This window comes from Pleurodeles waltl, chromosome 10, assembly GCF_031143425.1.
Source record: "Pleurodeles waltl isolate 20211129_DDA chromosome 10, aPleWal1.hap1.20221129, whole genome shotgun sequence".
Taxonomy (NCBI): Eukaryota; Metazoa; Chordata; class Amphibia; order Caudata; family Salamandridae; genus Pleurodeles; species Pleurodeles waltl.
Genome location: NC_090449.1, coordinates 43,464,866 through 43,483,999, shown reverse-complemented (window position 1 = coordinate 43,483,999; position 19,134 = coordinate 43,464,866). Strand labels below are relative to the sequence as shown.

The 19,134-nt window shown below is 46.6% G+C and overlaps 1 protein-coding gene across 1 annotated transcript; it reads right to left on the bottom strand.

The window, feature by feature from the left end:
- Positions 1-486: 486 nt before the first annotated feature.
- On the bottom strand, positions 487-17,796 carry LOC138262333 (olfactory receptor 1468-like). Its single transcript, XM_069212232.1, has 2 exons — positions 17,218-17,796; positions 487-1,455 (listed from the first exon to the last, which is right to left on the bottom strand). Exons 1-2 carry the CDS (start codon positions 17,794-17,796, stop codon positions 487-489), a joined length of 1,548 nt encoding a protein of 515 aa, XP_069068333.1.
- Positions 17,797-19,134: the final 1,338 nt, after the last annotated feature.

Genomic DNA, 19,134 nt, shown 5'->3' with positions numbered 1-19,134 from the left:
GCCAGCTTTTCACTGTCTGCATAGCAGACAGTGAAAAGCGCGACGGGTGCAACTGCACCCGTCACACGGCCGCAACACCGCCGGCTCCATTAGGAGCCGACTCCTATGTTGCGGCCTCATCCCCGCCGGCCCAGCGGGAATGTCATAATGGGGGCCGCGTGAGTGTGGCCGCATTGGCGGCCGCACAGCGTTTCCCGCCTTGCGGGCGGCGGTAGCCGCCCGCCAAGGTCGTAATGACCCCCATAGTGTTATTATTGAGGCTATTATTATTGTGTTTTTTTATTATGTAGACTACATATATATTCATATTGCCCTGCATAACTATTCATATTTTGTATTTTAAACTTTATTCATGGATGATAATCCCGCCTTTATTTAGTTATAGAAAAGATTCTCTTGTACCTCCTGCGGTTTACGCACACTCTTTAGAATGTTCTACTTTGCTGTTTTGTTTTGTATGCTTCCTTTATTCTTCATAGTTATAGGTTACTTGGCTTGCAATTTTTGCCTAATCTCAGTGTTGATCTGTCCTCGGACCTTCTGAAAAGCCTTCTTCATATCCTGGTTCCTCAGACTGTAAATGAAAGGGTTGAGCATTGGAATGATGACTGAGTAGACCACACTCAACACTCTGTCGTAATCCAAAGCAAAACTTGCAGTGGGCCTGAAATACATGAAGAAAATGCTGCCGTAGAACAAAGACACCAGAGTGAGGTGGGAAGAGCAGGTGGAGAAGGCTTTGTGCCGGCCCTCAACAGACCTGATCTTCAAGATAGTTGCAATAACCTGACAGTACGATGTAATGATGAACAGTAAGGGACAAGCAACCATTGTTGTTCCCTCTGTGTATTCCCACAATTCATAGGTGGAGGTGTCGGAGCAGGAAAGTTCAAGCAGTGGAGGAATGTCACAGAAGAAATGGTGTAGCTGGTTTGATGCACAGAAGGATAGCTGTGTCATCAGCCCCGTGAACAGCAATGCATGGAGGAGAGTGATCACCCAGGAAGCAATTACCAGCTTACAGCAGACTTGCCTGGTGATCACCAAAGAGTAGCGCAAGGGATTGCAAATTGCTGCATATCGGTCGTAAGCCATCACAGCCAGGAGGAGACATTCCAAATTTGCAGTTAATATGTAAAAAAACAACTGGGTAAAACATCTAGCCAAAGTAATTGCTTGTTTTCTGGAGCAGAGGTTGATCAAGAACTGAGGCATAACCACTGTTGTCAAGAAGATGTTGGCACAGGAGAAGTTGACTAGAAAAAAATACATGGGGTTGTGAAGTCTAGGATCCAATGCTACCAGGGTCATTATGTAGGTATCACCCATTATGGTTGTTATGTAGCACACCAGGAACACCACGAAGAGGTATGTTTGGACTTCTGGGACATTTGACAGACCCAAGAGAATGAACTCACTTGGCTGAACTCCCTGCTTTGAGTTATTCATGAATCTCTGTGGAAGAGAAAACATAATTTCATTACAAACATGGATAGAGTTTTATATTATGTTACACTGTCTTTTTTTTAGCTTTTATCAATAACCCACATGTGCCACTTTATGCTGTTACTAGTGTTGCCAGGTGGAGATTCGTCATGGGTAAATGTGGACGTACCTTCAACTTTCCCCCGTCCTAAGTTTGAGCGGTGAGCCTCTAGCTCAGCTGGCACCTAGGGAAACTTTCCAAACCTGTTCATTTTTTTAAACTAGCCACCTAGGTGAATCCAAGATGGGGTGGCTTGTGGGGCTCCCACCAGGTTCTGTTACCCGGAATACTGTTCAAACCTCAAAATTTGGTAACAAAAAAGCTTTTTCCTCACATTTCGGTGACAGAAAGTTCTGGAATCTGAGAGGAGCCACAAATTTCCTTCCACCCAGCATTCCCCCAAGTCTCCCGATAAAAATGTTACTTCACTTGTGTAGGTAGGCCTAGTGCCCGATGAAAGGAAATGCCCCAAAACACTATCTGGACACGTCAAAATTATCGAATACAAAACTACCTGTTTTTGCAGGGGGGGCACTTATGTTTTTGGTCCTGGGCTCCAGCAGCCATATAGGGAAACCGACCAAACCCAAACATTTCTGAAAAGCAGACACCTGAGGGAGTCCAGGGTGTTGTGACTTGCGTGGATCCCCCAGTGTTTTCTTATCGAGAATCCTCAGCAAAGCTCAAATTTAGCAAAAAAATGCCATTTTCCCACATTTCTGTGTGGGATCACTGCACCGGGACAAATTTACTACCACCTAACGTTCCCCTCAGTCTCCCGGTAAAAATGATACCTCACTTGTGTAGGTGGGCCAAGTGCCTGTAACAGGGAAGAGCCAAAAACATGTTGAAATTGAGGGGGAACCAAAGCAGATCCAAAAGAACTGTTTGAAAAAATATATTTTTAGGCTGACAAGTGGGGCAGAATTTTTATCGGTGTAGATGCGACAATGCTGGGTGGTAGGAATTTTGTGGAACCTTCCTGCAGATTCCGGAAGGTTCACAAAAATGTGGGGAAAATGTGTGATTTTCAGCATAATTGGAGGTTTGCAGGGCACTGTGGTTAAGAAAATGGTGTGAGTGCATGTGAAGCACACCACCCTGGACTCACCCAGTTGTTTAGTTTTCAGATGTGTCTAGGTCTTGTGGATTTTTCTACATGGCAGTGTCCCAAAGTCCCAAAAGTGCCAAGCTTTCATGGCCCAAATGTAAAACTAAAACCCAAAATAATCAAACGTCCTCTTGCTTGCCGTGGGATAACATGTTTTAGTGTGCAGGGGAGAGCTGAAAGACTGTTACCCTCTTCAGTTGGCGTGGGGGCGTAACCATGCCCATACTGGTTAGTAGCCACCAGCCCACTATTTTTTTTTATTACCTGGCATCTAGTAGGCTTTCTGCCCCCCAGAAGAGTGGATCAGGGGTAATTGCCCCCTCTGTCCACCGGTGGGGAGAACAACTTTGTCCCCATTTATTTGGGGTGGGGGGGTGGTCATACCCCCATCCTCTTTTTTTGAAAAAAAAATCTTCCCTGGCGTCTGGTGGGGTTTTGCCCCCCTTTGGGGGGCAGATGTGCCTTACAAAAATAGGCCAATCTGCCCCCAAGGGGGGCATGAATGACCTAAAATAATTTTGGCCCCGGAGGAGTGACCCTTGCCTAAGGGGTCTCTCCCATTGCCTGAATTTAGGGCAAAAAAAATCCCTGCTTTCTAGAGGTGTCTGTCCCTCTTGGGGGCAGATTGGCCTAAGAAAAATTGGCCGATCTGCCCCCAAGGTGGGCAGAGATGGCCTAAGATAAATTTGCCCCCCAGGGGAATGACCCTTGCCTAAGGGGTCGCTCCCCATCTGTTAAAAAAATAAAATAAATCCCCGGTGTCTAGTAGTTTCTGCCCCCTGGGGGGCAGATCGGCCTAATTAAAATAGGCCGACCAGCCCCCAAGGGGGGCAGAAATGGCCTAAAATAAATTGCTCTGCCCCAGGGGAGCGACCCTTGCCTAAGGAATCGCTACCCTTGGTGAAACTGACGTAAAACAAATCCCTGGTGTATAGTGGTTTCTGCCCCTCTTGGGGGCAGATTGGCCTAATAACAATAGGCCAATCTGTCCCTAAGAGGGGCAGAAATGGCCTAAAAACAATTTGCCCCCCCCCCCCGCCAGGGGAGCAACCCTTGCCTAAGGGGTAGCTCCCCTAATCAATGTAAACAAATAAAAAAAAGTCCCTGGTATCTTGTGGTTTCTGCCCCTCCAAAGGCAGATCAGCCTAATCAATATAGGCCGATATGCCCTTGGGGGGGCAGAAAAGGCCTAAGAAAAAAATTGCCCCTTGGGGATCGATCCTTGCCAAAGGGGTCGCTCTCCTTCTTCCAATTAAATGTTTTTTTAAAACCCTGGTGTCTAGTGGCTTCTGACAGATCGGCCTAATCAATATAGACCAATCTGCCCCCCGGGGGGCAGAATAGGCCTAATAAAATTATTGCGCCCTGGGAAGCGACCCATGCTCCCCTTATGAAACAAAAAAAAAACAACAAAAAAAAAACAATCCCTGGTGTCTAGTGGCTTCTGCCCCCCCCCCCGGGGGCAGATCGACCTATTCAATGAAGGCCAATCTGCCCCTGGGGGGGCAGAAAAGGCCTAATAATTATTTGCCACCCTGGGGATCGGCCGCTCCCCTTATGTCCAAACATACAGACAAAACTCACTGGTGTCTAGTGGGCATTTCTGCAGCCCGATCGCATCGCAATCGGGCTGCAGAAATGCTTACAGAGACATGAAAGGAAAGGCCTTTCCTTTCCTTTCATGCCTCTGGCTTCCCCCTCCTCCTGAGCGGAAGAGAAATGCTTAGAATTTCTAAGCATTTCTCTTCCAGCGCAATGGGAGGGGACCTTTGATGAGGTCAGCACGCCATCGCTTTCTGACATCATCAGACATCACTGGAGGCGATTGGAGGGGTTCGGGGGTGGAAGGAGAAGCGATTCCACTTCCATCCCTGATGGGGGGGTGGGTGGCATGTCCATGGGGGAGCGCTACAGCTCCCCGTGGGCCGGGTGCAGGATGAGCTGGGCTCATCCTCAGCACACGCGAACCGTGGCCGAGGGCGAGCCCAGCTCGTCCCAAGCACCCAAGCGGTTAAAACTGGCGTGAACTCCCCATCATGTGGGTGCCAGACAATTGGCCACATCCCAAATTTCAGTGTCTTTAAAGGCATGACTGCTTCTCGTACCAAATGGGGAAAAAATACCTCATCTAGAAAATGTGCGATGGCACAGTCTTGACCGCCACAATATCAAGAGCCCAACAAAAAGCCAAGCGTCACTTTTAGTGATGCTCCGGTTGCGCAATGCACTGAACCATATTTACAAGGTAGCAATAACCCACATTTTGTGGCTTAACACCACCTTGTAAATACGGCCCCTTCACACGCAGCTCTTTGTGTGAAAGGGGGGGTGCAATGGGTGTTGCTGTGAGCCTGCCTCCTCATCACAGCCATCCTTGCACAATTGTACAAGGGTTGCTGCATTGGCACACAGCAGCAAATTCAGCGCCGGCACAAGGGGCAACACAGGGGTGCACTGTATTCTATTTAATTTGGTGCATCCCTGCGTTGTGAAAATGTGCAAAGCTGGCAAATGTAGCACAGCGATGCACACTGTAATTTTCCCATAAATCTGGCCCAAAATGTCTAGGTTAACTTAGGTGTTCTATAGGTATCCTGTAGGCTAATAGCTGTCCTAGTATCAGAATTGAAGCAACAGCAGTCGTGGCCTTAATGGTTTCGCCAATCTTACATATATATTCGAAAAACTATAGTGGCATTGTGCTGTGCGTTATGTGAACATGCAACTTGCAACTCTAGTTTAAAAAAGGAAGCACACAGGGCAGTAAATACTTGGACACTTCAACAAAGAACATCTACTAGCCAGCTATTAATGTTTTTTTCCAAGTACAAGTTGTGCACCATTAAGAACAGTACGAAAAAATTACTTGATACAGGTGTCTCTTGTCTTTTCTCTGAGGTCTTTGGTGGAGTTGAACTTGCAAGTAGGCCTTGGCGAAATTAATGTAATTTCCTTCCTGGATATTATGTGAAATGCCAAAAAATTAGGCAAACTTATGCAGTTCCACATCAAGACAATGCCCTAACACACTTTTGGAGAAGGAGCGGTATACTAGTCTGTTACAAAAAATAAAAGTGCATCTATCAGCACATTGAGCACGCCTAGTCCAAACCCCTATAACACATCAAGCGAATATAATGCAAGCAGAAACACAGATGCATTGCATACATTCTTGACTCGCAATCACTATGAGGCATGCCTACCTGGAATATACAAAACAGCACCAAATACGGCAAAGGGCATATTTACTAATATTTCACACAACACAGGGCAGCAAGCAAAGTTTCTGCGCTGCGTTGCGTGAAAGTGGCATCACTGACTTAATATCGGAACCAACAATATTGAGGAACAAAAAAAAAATCGTGTCAAAAATATCAATTACAAAAATGTCATTCCCCTATACGTTTTATGGTAGTACAAAAATATCAAAAACAAATATCTTTTTACACTAATATCATGTAGTTTAAAACAGTAAATCTGAAATATTTTAAGGTATAACTTTAAATTAATGAAAATGAAATAAATTAAAAAAATATATATTTTCTAAATGTACTACTATAGTTGCCCAAGGAATAATCAGGTCCTCATTCTGAGTTTGGCGGGCGGCAGAGGCTGCCTGCCAAACTCAACCGCCACCTAACAGCTGGTGCCGTCAGGGCACTGCCGGCCGTATTACGACTTCACCGCAGGGCTGGCGGGCGGAAACAGGGCTTCTGCCCACCAGCCCTATGGTGAAGAGGGCCTTAACATTGACGCCGGCTCGGAATTGAGCCGGTGCCAATGTGGCGGTGCAGTGGGTGAAGCAGCACCTGTTGTGCATTTCACTGGCCATAATTCGGGGCAGTGAAGTGAGTGACGGGGCTGTGCATGGGGTCCCTGCACTGCCCATGCCAAGTGCATGGGCTGTGCATGGGGTCACTGCACTACCCATGCCCCCAGGGGGGGCCCCGGGACCCCCATTCTGCCAGCTTTTACAGGGCGGTGTGAACAGCCATGGAAAGGCTGGCGGAATAGAACTCGTAATCCGGCGGGACCGCCAGGATGGAGGCCGTCTCCAGCATGGTGGTGTCACCGGTATTACTGCAGAGTTTCGTCCACGGTCAGAATTTGGCGGATCAGACCACCACTACCGCGGCGGTCTAATGGCCGAACCGAGTCTGGCGGCCTCAAGACCGCTACACTCGGAATGAGCACCTCAGACTCCTCAGTGCAGAGTTTAATTAATTGAAACCGCTCCACCAATGCTTTTCTGCTGTAGCCTTCACAGCTTCGGCTGAGAAGCATTGGTGAAACAGTTTCAATAAACTACACTAAGCACTCCACTGAGGAGCCTGAATCTTCCTTGGGGAACTACAAGGAATTTGTTTGGATTTGAGGGGTACCAGAGCCCCACTCAGACCACTGCCAGGCTGACCCATGACACCAGACATGTTTGTGTGTTTTTTATATATATATATATATATATATATATATATATATATATATAGAGAGAGAGAGAGAGAGAGAGAATTAGGACCATGTTTCCAAAGAAAAAGCTTTTTTTGACTTGCCTATATCTTTGGCACCGTTTGACGAATCTTCCCGAAATTTTCCAAAAAAAGTGGCCTGTGATTCTTGTTGTGCATGGAAAGTTTCAGGGTGATCCAATAAGCAGGGTAGAGAAAAAGGGAGCTAAAAAAACGTTGCTTTTCCTATGTTAATTCCCATAGAACCTTTAGACATGACAACAGCCCCAACCACTGGATGGAATTACACCAAATTTGGCAGAAAGCTAGCTGTCAGTACGCAGATTGCACTTTCGCTTATTTGGTGTAAATCCATTCAGTAGTTTTGGAAACATTAAAGGGAAAATAAATCTGTATATCTAGGGACGCGGATTCTTCGTGATTATTAACGAAAAAAGACAAGCTCATGCAGGGAAATGCACAGCTGTGATTGGCATGCAACACTTCAAACCAGGAACTGTTGGCAGCCATCTTGGGACTCGGCTTCAGCCACGTCCCAGTTAAAAAGACATTTTAAAAAAGAAAAGGGGCTACGGTAGGGACACCCTGACCACTTAGCTCTGGTGGTGATGTCCCAGGGGCATCCCCCAAGCAAAAAAGCATTTTTTAAAATGTATTCTTCTTTCACGAAATCGCAATGTTTGCCAATTCCCGGCAAATTCTTTTTTTAAAACAAGCACCGGCGGGCCTGGTCCTGGGGGCATTAATACTGTGGTGGGGGGGAGGCCTCCTGGCCCCTCCAGGGCCTCAGGGACCACCACCTCCCCAGAGCAACCTCTCCCGATATATGCATCGCCCAGGGACGTCCACCTCCCAGGGCAAATTGGTTTAAGTTTCTGGGGGAGGCCTGTCGGCTTCCACCACAGCCCCAGGGACCACCACCTCCCCGGGGCTTTAATTATAATGAATGCAAGGTGGGGGGACAGCCCCTGAGCCCTGAAGACCACCACCTCTTCGGGACAATGTCTAAATCTAGTACGGGGGGCCTAACGGCCCCGCCGCAGCCCAAGGCTCACCACCTCCCTGAGCAAACAAAAAAAATATGAAAAAGTGGGTACATTTTGGACCCCTTAGCCCTGAGGACCACCACCTCCCCGGGGCTAGCTGCACGTCTGAAAGGGACTGCGCGGCCCCCCACATGGAGCCAATAATGAATCTGGGGATCTCCAGAGCCAGCTCCTGCTGTGTCCCTGGGTGTCCACCCCTCAAATACAGTTGTTTGCTGTGGCTTGGCTGCAGCTCTGAGGCTGCAGCCAAGCCACAGAAAACAGTCCACTGTTTGACTGCTGGACCTGTTAAGCAGGTCTTGCTGTCAAGCAGTAGACCTTTCATCTCTGTTCCTGAACACCGGTTGAGGAGCTGGAAGATGCCTTTTGAACTCCTAATGGACATAGGGCCTCATTCCGACCCTGGCGGTTTCAAACCGCCAGGGTGGAGGACAACGGAAGCACCGCCAACAGGCTGTCGGTGCTTCCTGGGCTATTCTGACCGCCGCGGTCAGAAAAGGGGAACCAGCGGTTTCCCCCCGGTTTTCCCCTGGCCCAGGGAGCCATGGGGATTCCGACCCCTTTCCCGCCAGCCTGTTCCTGGCGGTTTAGACCGCCAGGAAGAGGCTGGCGGGAACGGGTGTCGTGGGGCCCCTGGGGGCCCCTGCACTGCCCATGCCACTGGCATGTGCAGTGCAGGGGCCCCCTAACAGGGCCCCACAAAGATTTTCAGTGTCTGCTTAGCAGACAGTGAAAATCGCGACGGGTGCCACTGCACCCGTCGCACCCCTGCAAATCCGCCGGCTCCATTCGGAGCCGGCTTCCTATTTGCAGGGGCTTTCCCGCTGGGCCGGCAGGCGATCTTTTGGAGATCGCCCGCCGGCCCAGGGGGACAGTTGTAATGACCCCCGCGGTCATTTGACCGCGGTGCGGTCTTTGGGCGGTTTCCGCCCGGCGGGCGGCACCCGCCGCCCGCCGGGGTCGGAATGACCCCCATAGTGTGTCAGGAAGAACTAGAAACATCCCTCACAAATTATTTAGCCATATACTGCGGAATTGCAGCCTCCAGGGTCACTGACTGGGAAGCCCTTAAGGCAGTCATGAGACGAGCATGAATAGGGACCACTTGTGGCGTAATGCAAGAAATGTAGGCAGAGCTTGGGGTGCAGGAGAGGAGCTTAGTAGACCTGCATGGTTTGGAGAAGTCAGCACCTGCACAGGGAGGGGGACAAGTCTGGTCGGCTCCTAGTGTGGATCCTCCAGGAGGAGTTCCCCTATACTGCATCCTTCTGCTCCTGATGGCATTCTGGTGAGCAGCCGGCAAGATATTCTGTATCCTTTGTGGAGCATTTCAAGGGGAGTGTTGCAGCGATGAGGTGGGTCCTGTGGGAATGATGGAGTCATTAGATTGTGAGTTGGCCCTCGTCTCCCTGGATTTAGAAAAAGCATTTGACACTGTGGAGTAGGCATATTCGTTGGGAGTACTGAGGAGGATGGTAATTGGACCAGTCTTTTGTAGCTGGGTGTGGTTACTTTCTACTGACCACTTGGTCTGCATCAAGGTGGGGTGAACTTTTGGAGGTGTGGTCTATTGGAAGGGGCACAAGGCAGGGCTGCCCTCTTGCCCCTCCTTATTGCGATAGCGATTGAGCCACTGGCCTTATTGTTGTGCAGGGAAGCTGGAGCTGTGGGGGATTCAAGTGGGTTGCTCTATGCATGTCATCTACGTAGATGATGCTCTGATTTATGTCTACTCCCCCAGAAGAGCAGTACCGATCCTGATGGGCTTATTGGCTGCTTTGGTGCAGTATCCAGTCTCCAGGATAATGTTTAAAGTCACTGTTATTCCCCCTTGGGGGTTTTGTGGGGGTACCGGTTCCCTTTTTGGGCTTCTGTTGGGAGACAGAGGGATTCTGATATCATGGCATCCAGGTTACACATACTGAAGCAGTGCATAGGCATTTGAACGTGGATAGAGTCATAGAAGGTTTGGAGGGCTCAATAGGGTTTTGGTACAGGCTCTCCCTGTCTGTAATTGGTAGGGTGGCAGTAGCCAAAATGTTTTTTCTTCCTCAATGCCTTTACCTTGTCCAGAGTTCAATGTTTCTGCTGAGTCTGCAGTTTTGTTCCCCAAACTGGATAGTTTACTAATTCCGTTGGTTTGTGACGGGCTTGGGCTGGGCAGCTTAGAAGGGTAGCCCTGTCGGTCCTTCAACATGACATGGAGAGGTCTTGCTCTACCAGACATGCAACTTTACTGTTATGCAGCACATTTACAGCATGATTCATGGTTGCTGGAGGACCCTGACAGCTGGGAGAAAAGGTTGTTCAAGGACATGTTGGGGAGGACACTTTAGTGTGCATACTGATGTGAGTGGGTAGGCCAGGGCTCCCGATCCCATGCCTTGTGAGGCATACGGCTGCAATTTGGGAGGCTGTAGTTGGGAAGGTACTTTGCAGGGCCCTTTGGATAGGGAGTTACAACTCCGGGATCTTGCACCATCCTGGGTGATTGATGAGGATATGTCCATTGACCAATGGAGGGTGGGATGTTGTCAAGTGGCCGGCAACTTACATCGTGGCAAGACGTTTCTCACCTTTCAGGATATGCAGGAGACCCTTGGTGTAGGACCGGGTCACTTTCTTCATTATGCTATGCTAGAACACATGGAGAGGGAGGTGTGGACTGGCTTTTCAGCAGCACTACAGCCCTCCTGGGTTCTTGGTGGTTTACTCCAATGGGGGGACCAGAGACATTTTATCACCATTTTCTGTAAAGCGCTCCTGGGGGACATGCTGAGCAACTCCTATGTAGCATGATGGGCCTGGGAGAAGGAGCTGGAGGAGCCCATTACAGAGGGGGACGGGGCACGTGCATGTAAATTGGGAGAAGGGTTTCTTGTAACCAGAGATTCAAGTTACTACATTTTCATTGTCTTCATCGCACCTTTGTGACTCCTAGTCAGCTGAACAGAATGGACCACTTAAGAATAGCAAGATGCATGGAAGGCATGGAGCTGCGGCCACCTTTTTTCCATCTGGCCTGGGCCTGCAATGGTGTCCAAGGGTTCTGGAGGAGGGGGTGTCTAGGATTGTGGGGGCTACAGGCTTAGCGGTCCCTCTGACCCCACCGGCCTGCTTCTTGAGTGTAATAAGACCTAGGGGGTAAAAGATTTTGTATAAACTTACCCAGCTTGCGCTGCTGCCTAAATGGCGAATAGTCATTGGTTGGTTGGGAACCAGAATGCCGCTGGCATCCTTATGGCAAAGAGATTTACTCAAATGGGGCGCAGTGAAGGAAAGACATATGTGTCTCTCTCACAATCATAAAAGGGCTGCGGAGACGATTGTGACATGGCACTTCTTCTTGACAAATATATTGATGAGTGGAATTCCAGCTTGAATGATAGCTCAGATGGTGGGGTGTGACTTCTGCACAATGTGTGGGACATTATACAATGGATGTGGCAGCCAAGATTGATATGGATGTCTTTCCTGTTTTGACCCTAGCTCGATGACTTGGATCATGTAAAACATTAATCACAATAACACATTCTTCTGGTAGCCATTTTGCAATGTTCAAGACTGTTCATTATTGAAAAATCATACCATGCTGATGTGGGGACTTTTCACACTGCCTGTTTTGTAGTTTCATATGAAAATCAATAAAACAAAGATTTAAAAAATGAGTCAGAAATATAAATAAATATAAATGAATGTAAGAAATATAATAATAGTACATATGTATTATTTAATTATAAATATTTCAAAACCTAGTTTGAATTTCAAAAAGAATTCAATCATTATGTTACATGTGTAGAAGGACTATAAATCTGCAAGAATAGTACAGCTGAATTATTAATTTATAAAATATTTCTTAACTTATTTTAAGTGTAGTAAATAATGTAACTCTTTTGTTACAGTATTTTGCAAATCTAAATAGGTTATTAAATATTTTTTAATTAATAAAGATACTATTATTATACTTTTTTAAATTCATTTATGTGTATTTATTTTGTAACTATTGTTACATTCTTTTTAAAATTCAAACTAGGGTAATAAATACTGTATAATTTAATAATACCTACTATTGTGTTCACTTCGTAACATTAAATCATATTTATTAATAGTTTTAACTATTTAAATACTTTAGTTTAGCATTAATTCCTTTGGGGTTTTATTTTAAGGCTCCACCTCCCTTATTTTCAATGGAAGGGTGTCCTAGTGGTTGGTCATGTGTAGTGCTGGACTTACTACAAAAGTGTAAGCTACTACAAAAGTGATGTTTGTGACTATTAAAAAGTAATACACTTATGCAAAATGAGAAACTTACTCAAAACAGCAAGTAATAGTTCAGGACCTGCTTCCTCCAACTTGACATTGATATTAAGGCAATGTCAGCACACAACACACTTAACAACGTTCTTCACTTAGCACAAAATGGTACGCAGATTCCCTAAAGTTCACACCACCATGCCCACCATCCTCATGTGGAACACCATCAAACATCATCTACACATGACTGTCATAAATCTACATAGGGCTTGGATATAAGCAGTGGGTCTCTCTGATCACATTTTGCAGAGCACGCTAAACAGAGGACACTATTAGGTTTCATAGTATTTGTTCAACTTTCAGCTTTTACTCTTCCCTCTTTTTACCACTCTTTTCCACACTACCACACCTGATCATATGCCTTTTTTTCCTTTCCTTTCTTCTCTGTTTCTCTCTCTCTCCCTCTCTCTCTTGCCGGTACAGGGAGAGGCAAATCTCCAATGCACCCCTTTTTTATCTGCAAATCTCTCTTCTTGCTTCCAGGCACTGCTCCCCTAATGTACGCTTGGTCTACTGCTCTCACTTTCACCTATCTCATGATACTTACTGGATATTAGTGCAGTTAGAAAGGCATTAAACTTAACAGAACTCAATGAAATTCCCACTCCAATTTATAAAACATAGAGTAAAATTTCATTAACAAAATGACACTAACATGACAAAAATCCATTAAGAGAATGGGAGATATTAATTTTTCAAAATTTAAAGGGAAAAGCACCAAAAAGCACAAAGTGTCAGTGGTAGATAATGGTTGCAGTAGACTGTAATCAAGGCAGAATTTCAGGCCCACAGCAGCGTGGGTTGGGTACACCAACCAGGTTCAACCAGGTTGGAGGCTTTAACTTGAGACTTTGGGCCTGAGTTCGAATTTGATGGATCAGAGGAAGTTGTCATAAAGTCACCTAGACATTGGGTGAGGTACTGCTGAACCCATTGGTCTTGGCTGGAAAAACCGCCAAGTAGGGGAAATTCAAATTTGGAGCCCATCTCAACAGCCAGATACTTTTGACGGGTTCATCCCTCTAAGATTTTTACCTTCAGACTTAGAGCCATATTTATAATCCGATGGACTGCTACTATCTTCTCCAGAGTGACACAGTAAATTATTTAGTCACCCTAATGGAGGTAGTGTATGCCAGATTTTGAAATGATCACTAAGGGGGCAATCATTTCTTTAAGCATTGCCAGCGACTGCTGTCATGGTGATTCCGGTCAATGCTTCTGCAGTTTGGTGCAGGGCTCCGTCAACATGATGGAGCCCTGCACCAATAGGTTTTCTTTTTTATTTCCAAAAGGAAAATTAAGAAATGGGACTTTCTTTTTGAAAATAAAAGAAAATACTCCCCTCACCATAGGTTTTCACTTCCCCTTTCACTGTGGGTAGTGAAAACAGACCTGTAATTCCACCCATCTAAATAGGGTGGGTAGAAATAAAGGTCTACCTCTGACAACCCTTACTCCAGAGGGCCGTCGGAAGAGTTGAATCATGGCAGAGAGAGCGTAGTCTCTGCCATGATTAAACCAAAGGTCCATATCATTATGCTGGCCGTAAGCATACGCCATCTACATGTGCTGAGGGCCTGCTGAATCAGGTTTGCTGCTGCAGAGAAGCACAGAGTGGGAGAAACCTAATTTCTGCGGCCAGCGAGGTCAGGCCTTGGTCAGATATAGTAGGGCAGTTTGTCGCAGGCCCCTGGAGGTCTGGAAGTCCAAACACTTTTCAAGTCCCAGTTATCAGGAGTGGTGGGGGAAGTACAGGTAGTACGGGTAGCCATGGATCCCATGACCCCAGGAACAGCAATTAGGTTCAAGTCTCATTTCAGCAGCTTCAACCACCAGGGTTCAGATCAGGGCCAGTTGGTAATGGTCAGCTGGGAACTCCCAGGAAAATGTCTCTTGCAGCTTTTGGTGGCCCTGTAGCTGCACAGGAGGTCAGCTAACTGATTTTTGAAGTCCTTTTCTGTGTCCTAGGTACAGGGGAGAGCAGGTCCAGTCCTTCAGGGTTCCCCTTCAGTCATAGACAACAGGTCTAGTCTCCTTCTGTTCGTCCATGGATCCAGAAAGCATTCTAAAGAATTTGCCTCGGAATTTAAGATTTATGCCTATCACTAGCTAGTAGATAGGGATGATTTCTGGCCCCTCAGTAACAAAAGTGGGTATAAGTTCCTAAGGGTAACCCTACCCACATTTTCATTAATTCCTGTTTGCCCTAGGTAACAACCCCAAAGTGTACCTTACTTCTAAAATCTAAGATGAGGAAATCCTTCTCTCCTTGTGCGGTGCCTGAGTTCCCACCCAGGGGCTTGGTCAGGATAATGAGCATTGCTTTCTTCTTTGGTCATTTCAAACCAGTTCTGGGAGCAGCTCACTGGGCCATGTGCATGCCTTACAAGGATACACTCAAGGGCATTTCCAGGTGCCATCTAACATCTATTTGTGTCATGGAAGGCCCATTTTAAGTAATTTAAATTCCCGGGTACACCTCAACTAGTCTTCCAGTCAGGGAAAGAGAAACACCTCCCCACACACAAACCATTGTTTTTGCTCTGAGAGCAGTTTTCACACCTCATCAAGGCTAAGCACTCCCGTGACAACTACTAGACAGCTCATGCAAATTGGCCTCCATCAGTGCCACCCAGAGAAAAGGCCATTTTATAGAGTGACAAATACAAAAAGAACAAGCGATGGACGGAATGCTGAACAATGTCAAACATTCACCCCCAGTACAAAGATCTGGGCCTAAATCCATCTTTTTTTTGCTGCCCATGCCATTCCAGTTTGGACCCAGCAATAAGCAAATCAGTTTTGACCCTGTTCCCCATGGGAACAGTCCAGCCCGAACTGCCAGGCCAGGTCTTCCCTGGACTGGAAACAAGCATCCTGGGACCGGTTTCGGGGTTTCATCCCTCATCAGCCAGGCTAGCTTGAATCCAGTGGCATGGGAAGCACGGGACCCACGTCTGGGCATACTCTTCCCACTACAAATACAAAAAGAACAAGCGATGGACGGAATGCTGAACAATGTCAAACATTCACCCCCATATAGAGTGTACTTTACCCTAGTATTTAGTAAGAATCAGACCTCACTATTGAGTTGAGCTTTTAATAAATACTAAAGGTACCTGGCTCCAAGCTTCTCCCAATCCAGAGATATCAGAATTAGTGTATATGTGTATGTATCACTTTAATGTTTGCTAAATTAAAACCATTACAGAGTGCACAATTGTTAATATTTACATAAAATTTGCGTACAACTTGAGAGAAAAAAATACAAAAATGATTTTTTTTAAATCCTTAAAGCAGGAGTTAGTGTTTGTCTCCGTTTCAAACAAAGCACTTAGGTTTCCTTTGGCCCTGTAGGAGCCTTGCTGTCCATCCCCACTGACAGAGCAAGCTGCCGCCTTAGAGTTGTCATGTACTTTGCACATCTAGCCAAGGACCAGGTGGCAGAATGTGAAAAGCAGAGATTAGATGTCTCCTTGCAAGTCCGCGTCCCCAGTGCCAGAGCAGCTGGAATCATTAACTGTCTCCTATCGGCTGCTAAAGTGGGGCCGCAGCACAGGAGGTGTAAACAACTTTATTGGTGCTAAAAGAAGAGCCTGCAAAGTCTTTTGTCGATGTTTGCAGGCCAGACGCGATGAAAGTCCTTGATTGGCAGGACTAGTGTTCGCATATACAAGGTCTAATTTCTAATTCCTGCATTTATTGCTTTTTGGAAGTATGGTTGAGGGGTGCCAATCAATTAGGAATCGTTTAGCGCTGGCACTGTTGATGGAGATTTGGCAAAGAGGAGGTCGCACTCCCAGGAGATTTCCTTTGCTCTTCTGTGAATTGATTTTTTCCAAGAGCTGAGTGGCACAGTATCTGCCAGCTGAATGGGGCTGCCCGTTTCAAAGGTCTTGAGAACCTTACTTATCTGCCTGAACCACGGATTGCCCGGAGCCTCAAAGATAATTTTCAAGTGTTGTTTTAGTGTGGGCATTTTGGCCTTCCTGAGCCTGATATAATATTTCAGGATGGTGGCTTGACAATCTATCTGCTGCGACACTAGGCCTAATTCCATTCTGAGCCTAGAGCAACAAGTGTACCTCAGTTGTTGGAAGATGTTTAGATATGCTCTGCAATGAGCTAGCTCTATGGTGGATTCTAAGGACCCAGGAAATGTCAGGCAACCATATTGCTGAGCAGGAAGTAGAGTCACCTTTATTACCCTCAATATTGGGGCTGCAGAAGCACTTCTCAGTTAATTATTCAATTGAGCGATTCCCTATGTGATGGCTGCAGCTCTCTGTCTGATCACACCTTTCTGTTTCCCGGCAATGTTGTTCTCTGCGAACCACACCCCAAGGTAATTTTATTTTCCTGGGTGTACTGATGGACTGGCTTCCCAGATGCCAGGTTGCGGTCTTTTTGTTCTTATATCTTCCAAATTTGAGGACTTCTGTTTTTGCCTGGTTTACTTGAAGATGGTTATCCGTGTTAAAAGTGTTCCGGGCATTTAGCGCCACTGTAGGTCAGTTTTTGTGCAGTCCATTATCATAATGTCATCAATGTATTGGATGATTTGGAGCTTTGTAGGGCCAATCTTTGGTAGGACTAGGCTGCTGGCCTTCAGATATTTCTCTAGGCATGTAGTGCACAAATTAAACAGTAGTAGAGAACACAGCCCTGCTTTAGGCCTCTGTTGGTTTCTATTTTCCGTGATAGTGTTCTTGGACCTGTTAGTGCACGGACCCAAGTATGGGTGTACAAGAAGATGATGGCCCTTGGGAGTGGTGTGGGAATGCCCCATACTGACAGCTTCCTCCATAGGGTATCGCGGTCAACCCTCTCAAAGGCCGCACTGTAGTCCACGAAGCAGCAAAATAGTGGCAAATGATTAGTGGTAACTGCTTGACGCTGCAGGTATGCGAGAACCACAATGTTGTCCACTGTTGAGTCCCGAGATCTGAAGCCAGAAGGAAAAAACCTTCGGATTTGATGTTCCTGTACCCAGGCTTCTAGTTGGCCCAATGGCGATTGAGCATACATTTTTGCATTCACATACAGGAGAGCGACTAGACCATAGTTTGAGGCTACTGAGCGATCTCCTCTTTTGTGAACTGGACAGAGTGTGGGCCCTCTCCAGGAGTCTGGGATGATGGTCAGCTGATATGCACTATTAAAGAGGTGAGATAGCTTCTCTGTCCAGTCTGCTGGAGAGCGTTTGAACAGAAAAGATGGAAGACCATTTGGCCCTGGGACACCATCGTTCCTGGTACTCTTTATTGCGTACTCTATCTTTCTAATGGAAAACTGATTCAGCTCCATGCCCTGAGCCACCTCAGGTACAATTGGCTGGTCTGATTTGTCTTCTTGTTGTTCTTCATCCATTGGGGGGTCCCTGTACTGTGAGGTAGAGCAGGTTGCTGAGTCTTGTCCAGCCTGGTGATGGTCGAGCAGGTTGCTGAGTCTTGTCCAGCCTGGTGATGGTCAAGTCTGATTTTGATATGGAGGTCATGTGCAAGAAGGAGACTTGAGAGACCCATGTAGTCTCTGATACCCCGTTGTCCCTTGTCTTAGGGCCAATCTTTAACTTATTTACATGCTCCCAGAAGCAAGCATGATTTGGATCCTTTAGCAGCTGGAAAATGGTTTCCCATTATTTCTGATCTTTTTCCATCTTAAATTTCCACATTTGCTTCTTAATGGATCTTCTGTTTTTTTTACCTGAGCCACCGAGCCCTGTGTGCCCTGTTGTTTATGCTTACGTAGGACACTACGTAGTGACCGCCTTGCCTTGATAATGTCTTTGTCTAGTTGTAGTGTTGTGTTTCCCCGGGCAAGGCGAGGTTGGTCAGCACCTCTGTGCTTGCTGTGCAGGAGGGTCATCAGGTCGTCCACTGACTTCTCCCACCATTCGATACTCAGATTGGGCTCCTGAGGCTGAGATTTTAACCATGAGGATATTTTAGATGCATGCTCTGGTCTCCATCTGACTCTTCTCGCCAAGTGTAATTTCTCTGTGCCCGTTGAAGCTCCTATCACTGTGTACTTCTCTGCTCCATGAGCGAGTAGAATAATGATACATTTCAAGGGATTGTGATCGCTCTCCACCTTCTCTGTGACTTGAAAGTGCCTAAGTCTTTGCATGAGTTTCTCAGAGACACACATAGTCAATTGTTGAGCCTCCTTTAAAGGATGGGGAAAGAGGCACCCCTTCAGGTTGTTCATGTGCCCCAGGCTGGTTGAACTGAGTCTGAAAGTTGTAAAAAAGTTTTGAAGTAATTGGCGGTCTCTATCCTCGGGGGACTCCTGTGATTGTGCATCTAACCCTCTTACATTGCAGTCTCCCAGCATGACTATTTCGTAGCCCAGGTGACTGAAGATAATAGTTTCCAGGTTCCCCAGGAGTTCAAGGATTGTCACTGTCTGTGATTTCCTTGGGGCGTTTATATAGCAGTTGATTAGTATCAGATCAACCTTTTCTCTGTCGATATTTGCACTGCTAATGGTGATTACTTGGGCCATTTTGCTGTTGATAGTCAACTCAGAGGCTGCCAAACTAACTGCGTGCTTGATGAAGGTCGATAGGCCCCCCAGAGGGCTGGCCAAAAATACTTGGGCGAGTGGCTGGTTGAAAGATCTCATAATAGCCTGACAAGTGAGATGGTGCACACTCCCAAGTTTCTTGCATGCAGATTATGGTGGTCATTCTGACCCTGGCGGTCT

Bases quoted from the DNA above. Each gene is read 5' to 3' on its own strand.
- LOC138262333 (XM_069212232.1), bottom strand. From the start codon at position 17,796: ATGGATGAAGAACAACAAGAAGACAAATCAGACCAGCCAATTGTACCT. The intron at 1,456-17,217 runs GTATGGGGCATT...TCTCTTCCACAG, and splicing joins CCCTATGGAGGAAGCTGTCA to AGATTCATGAATAACTCAAA.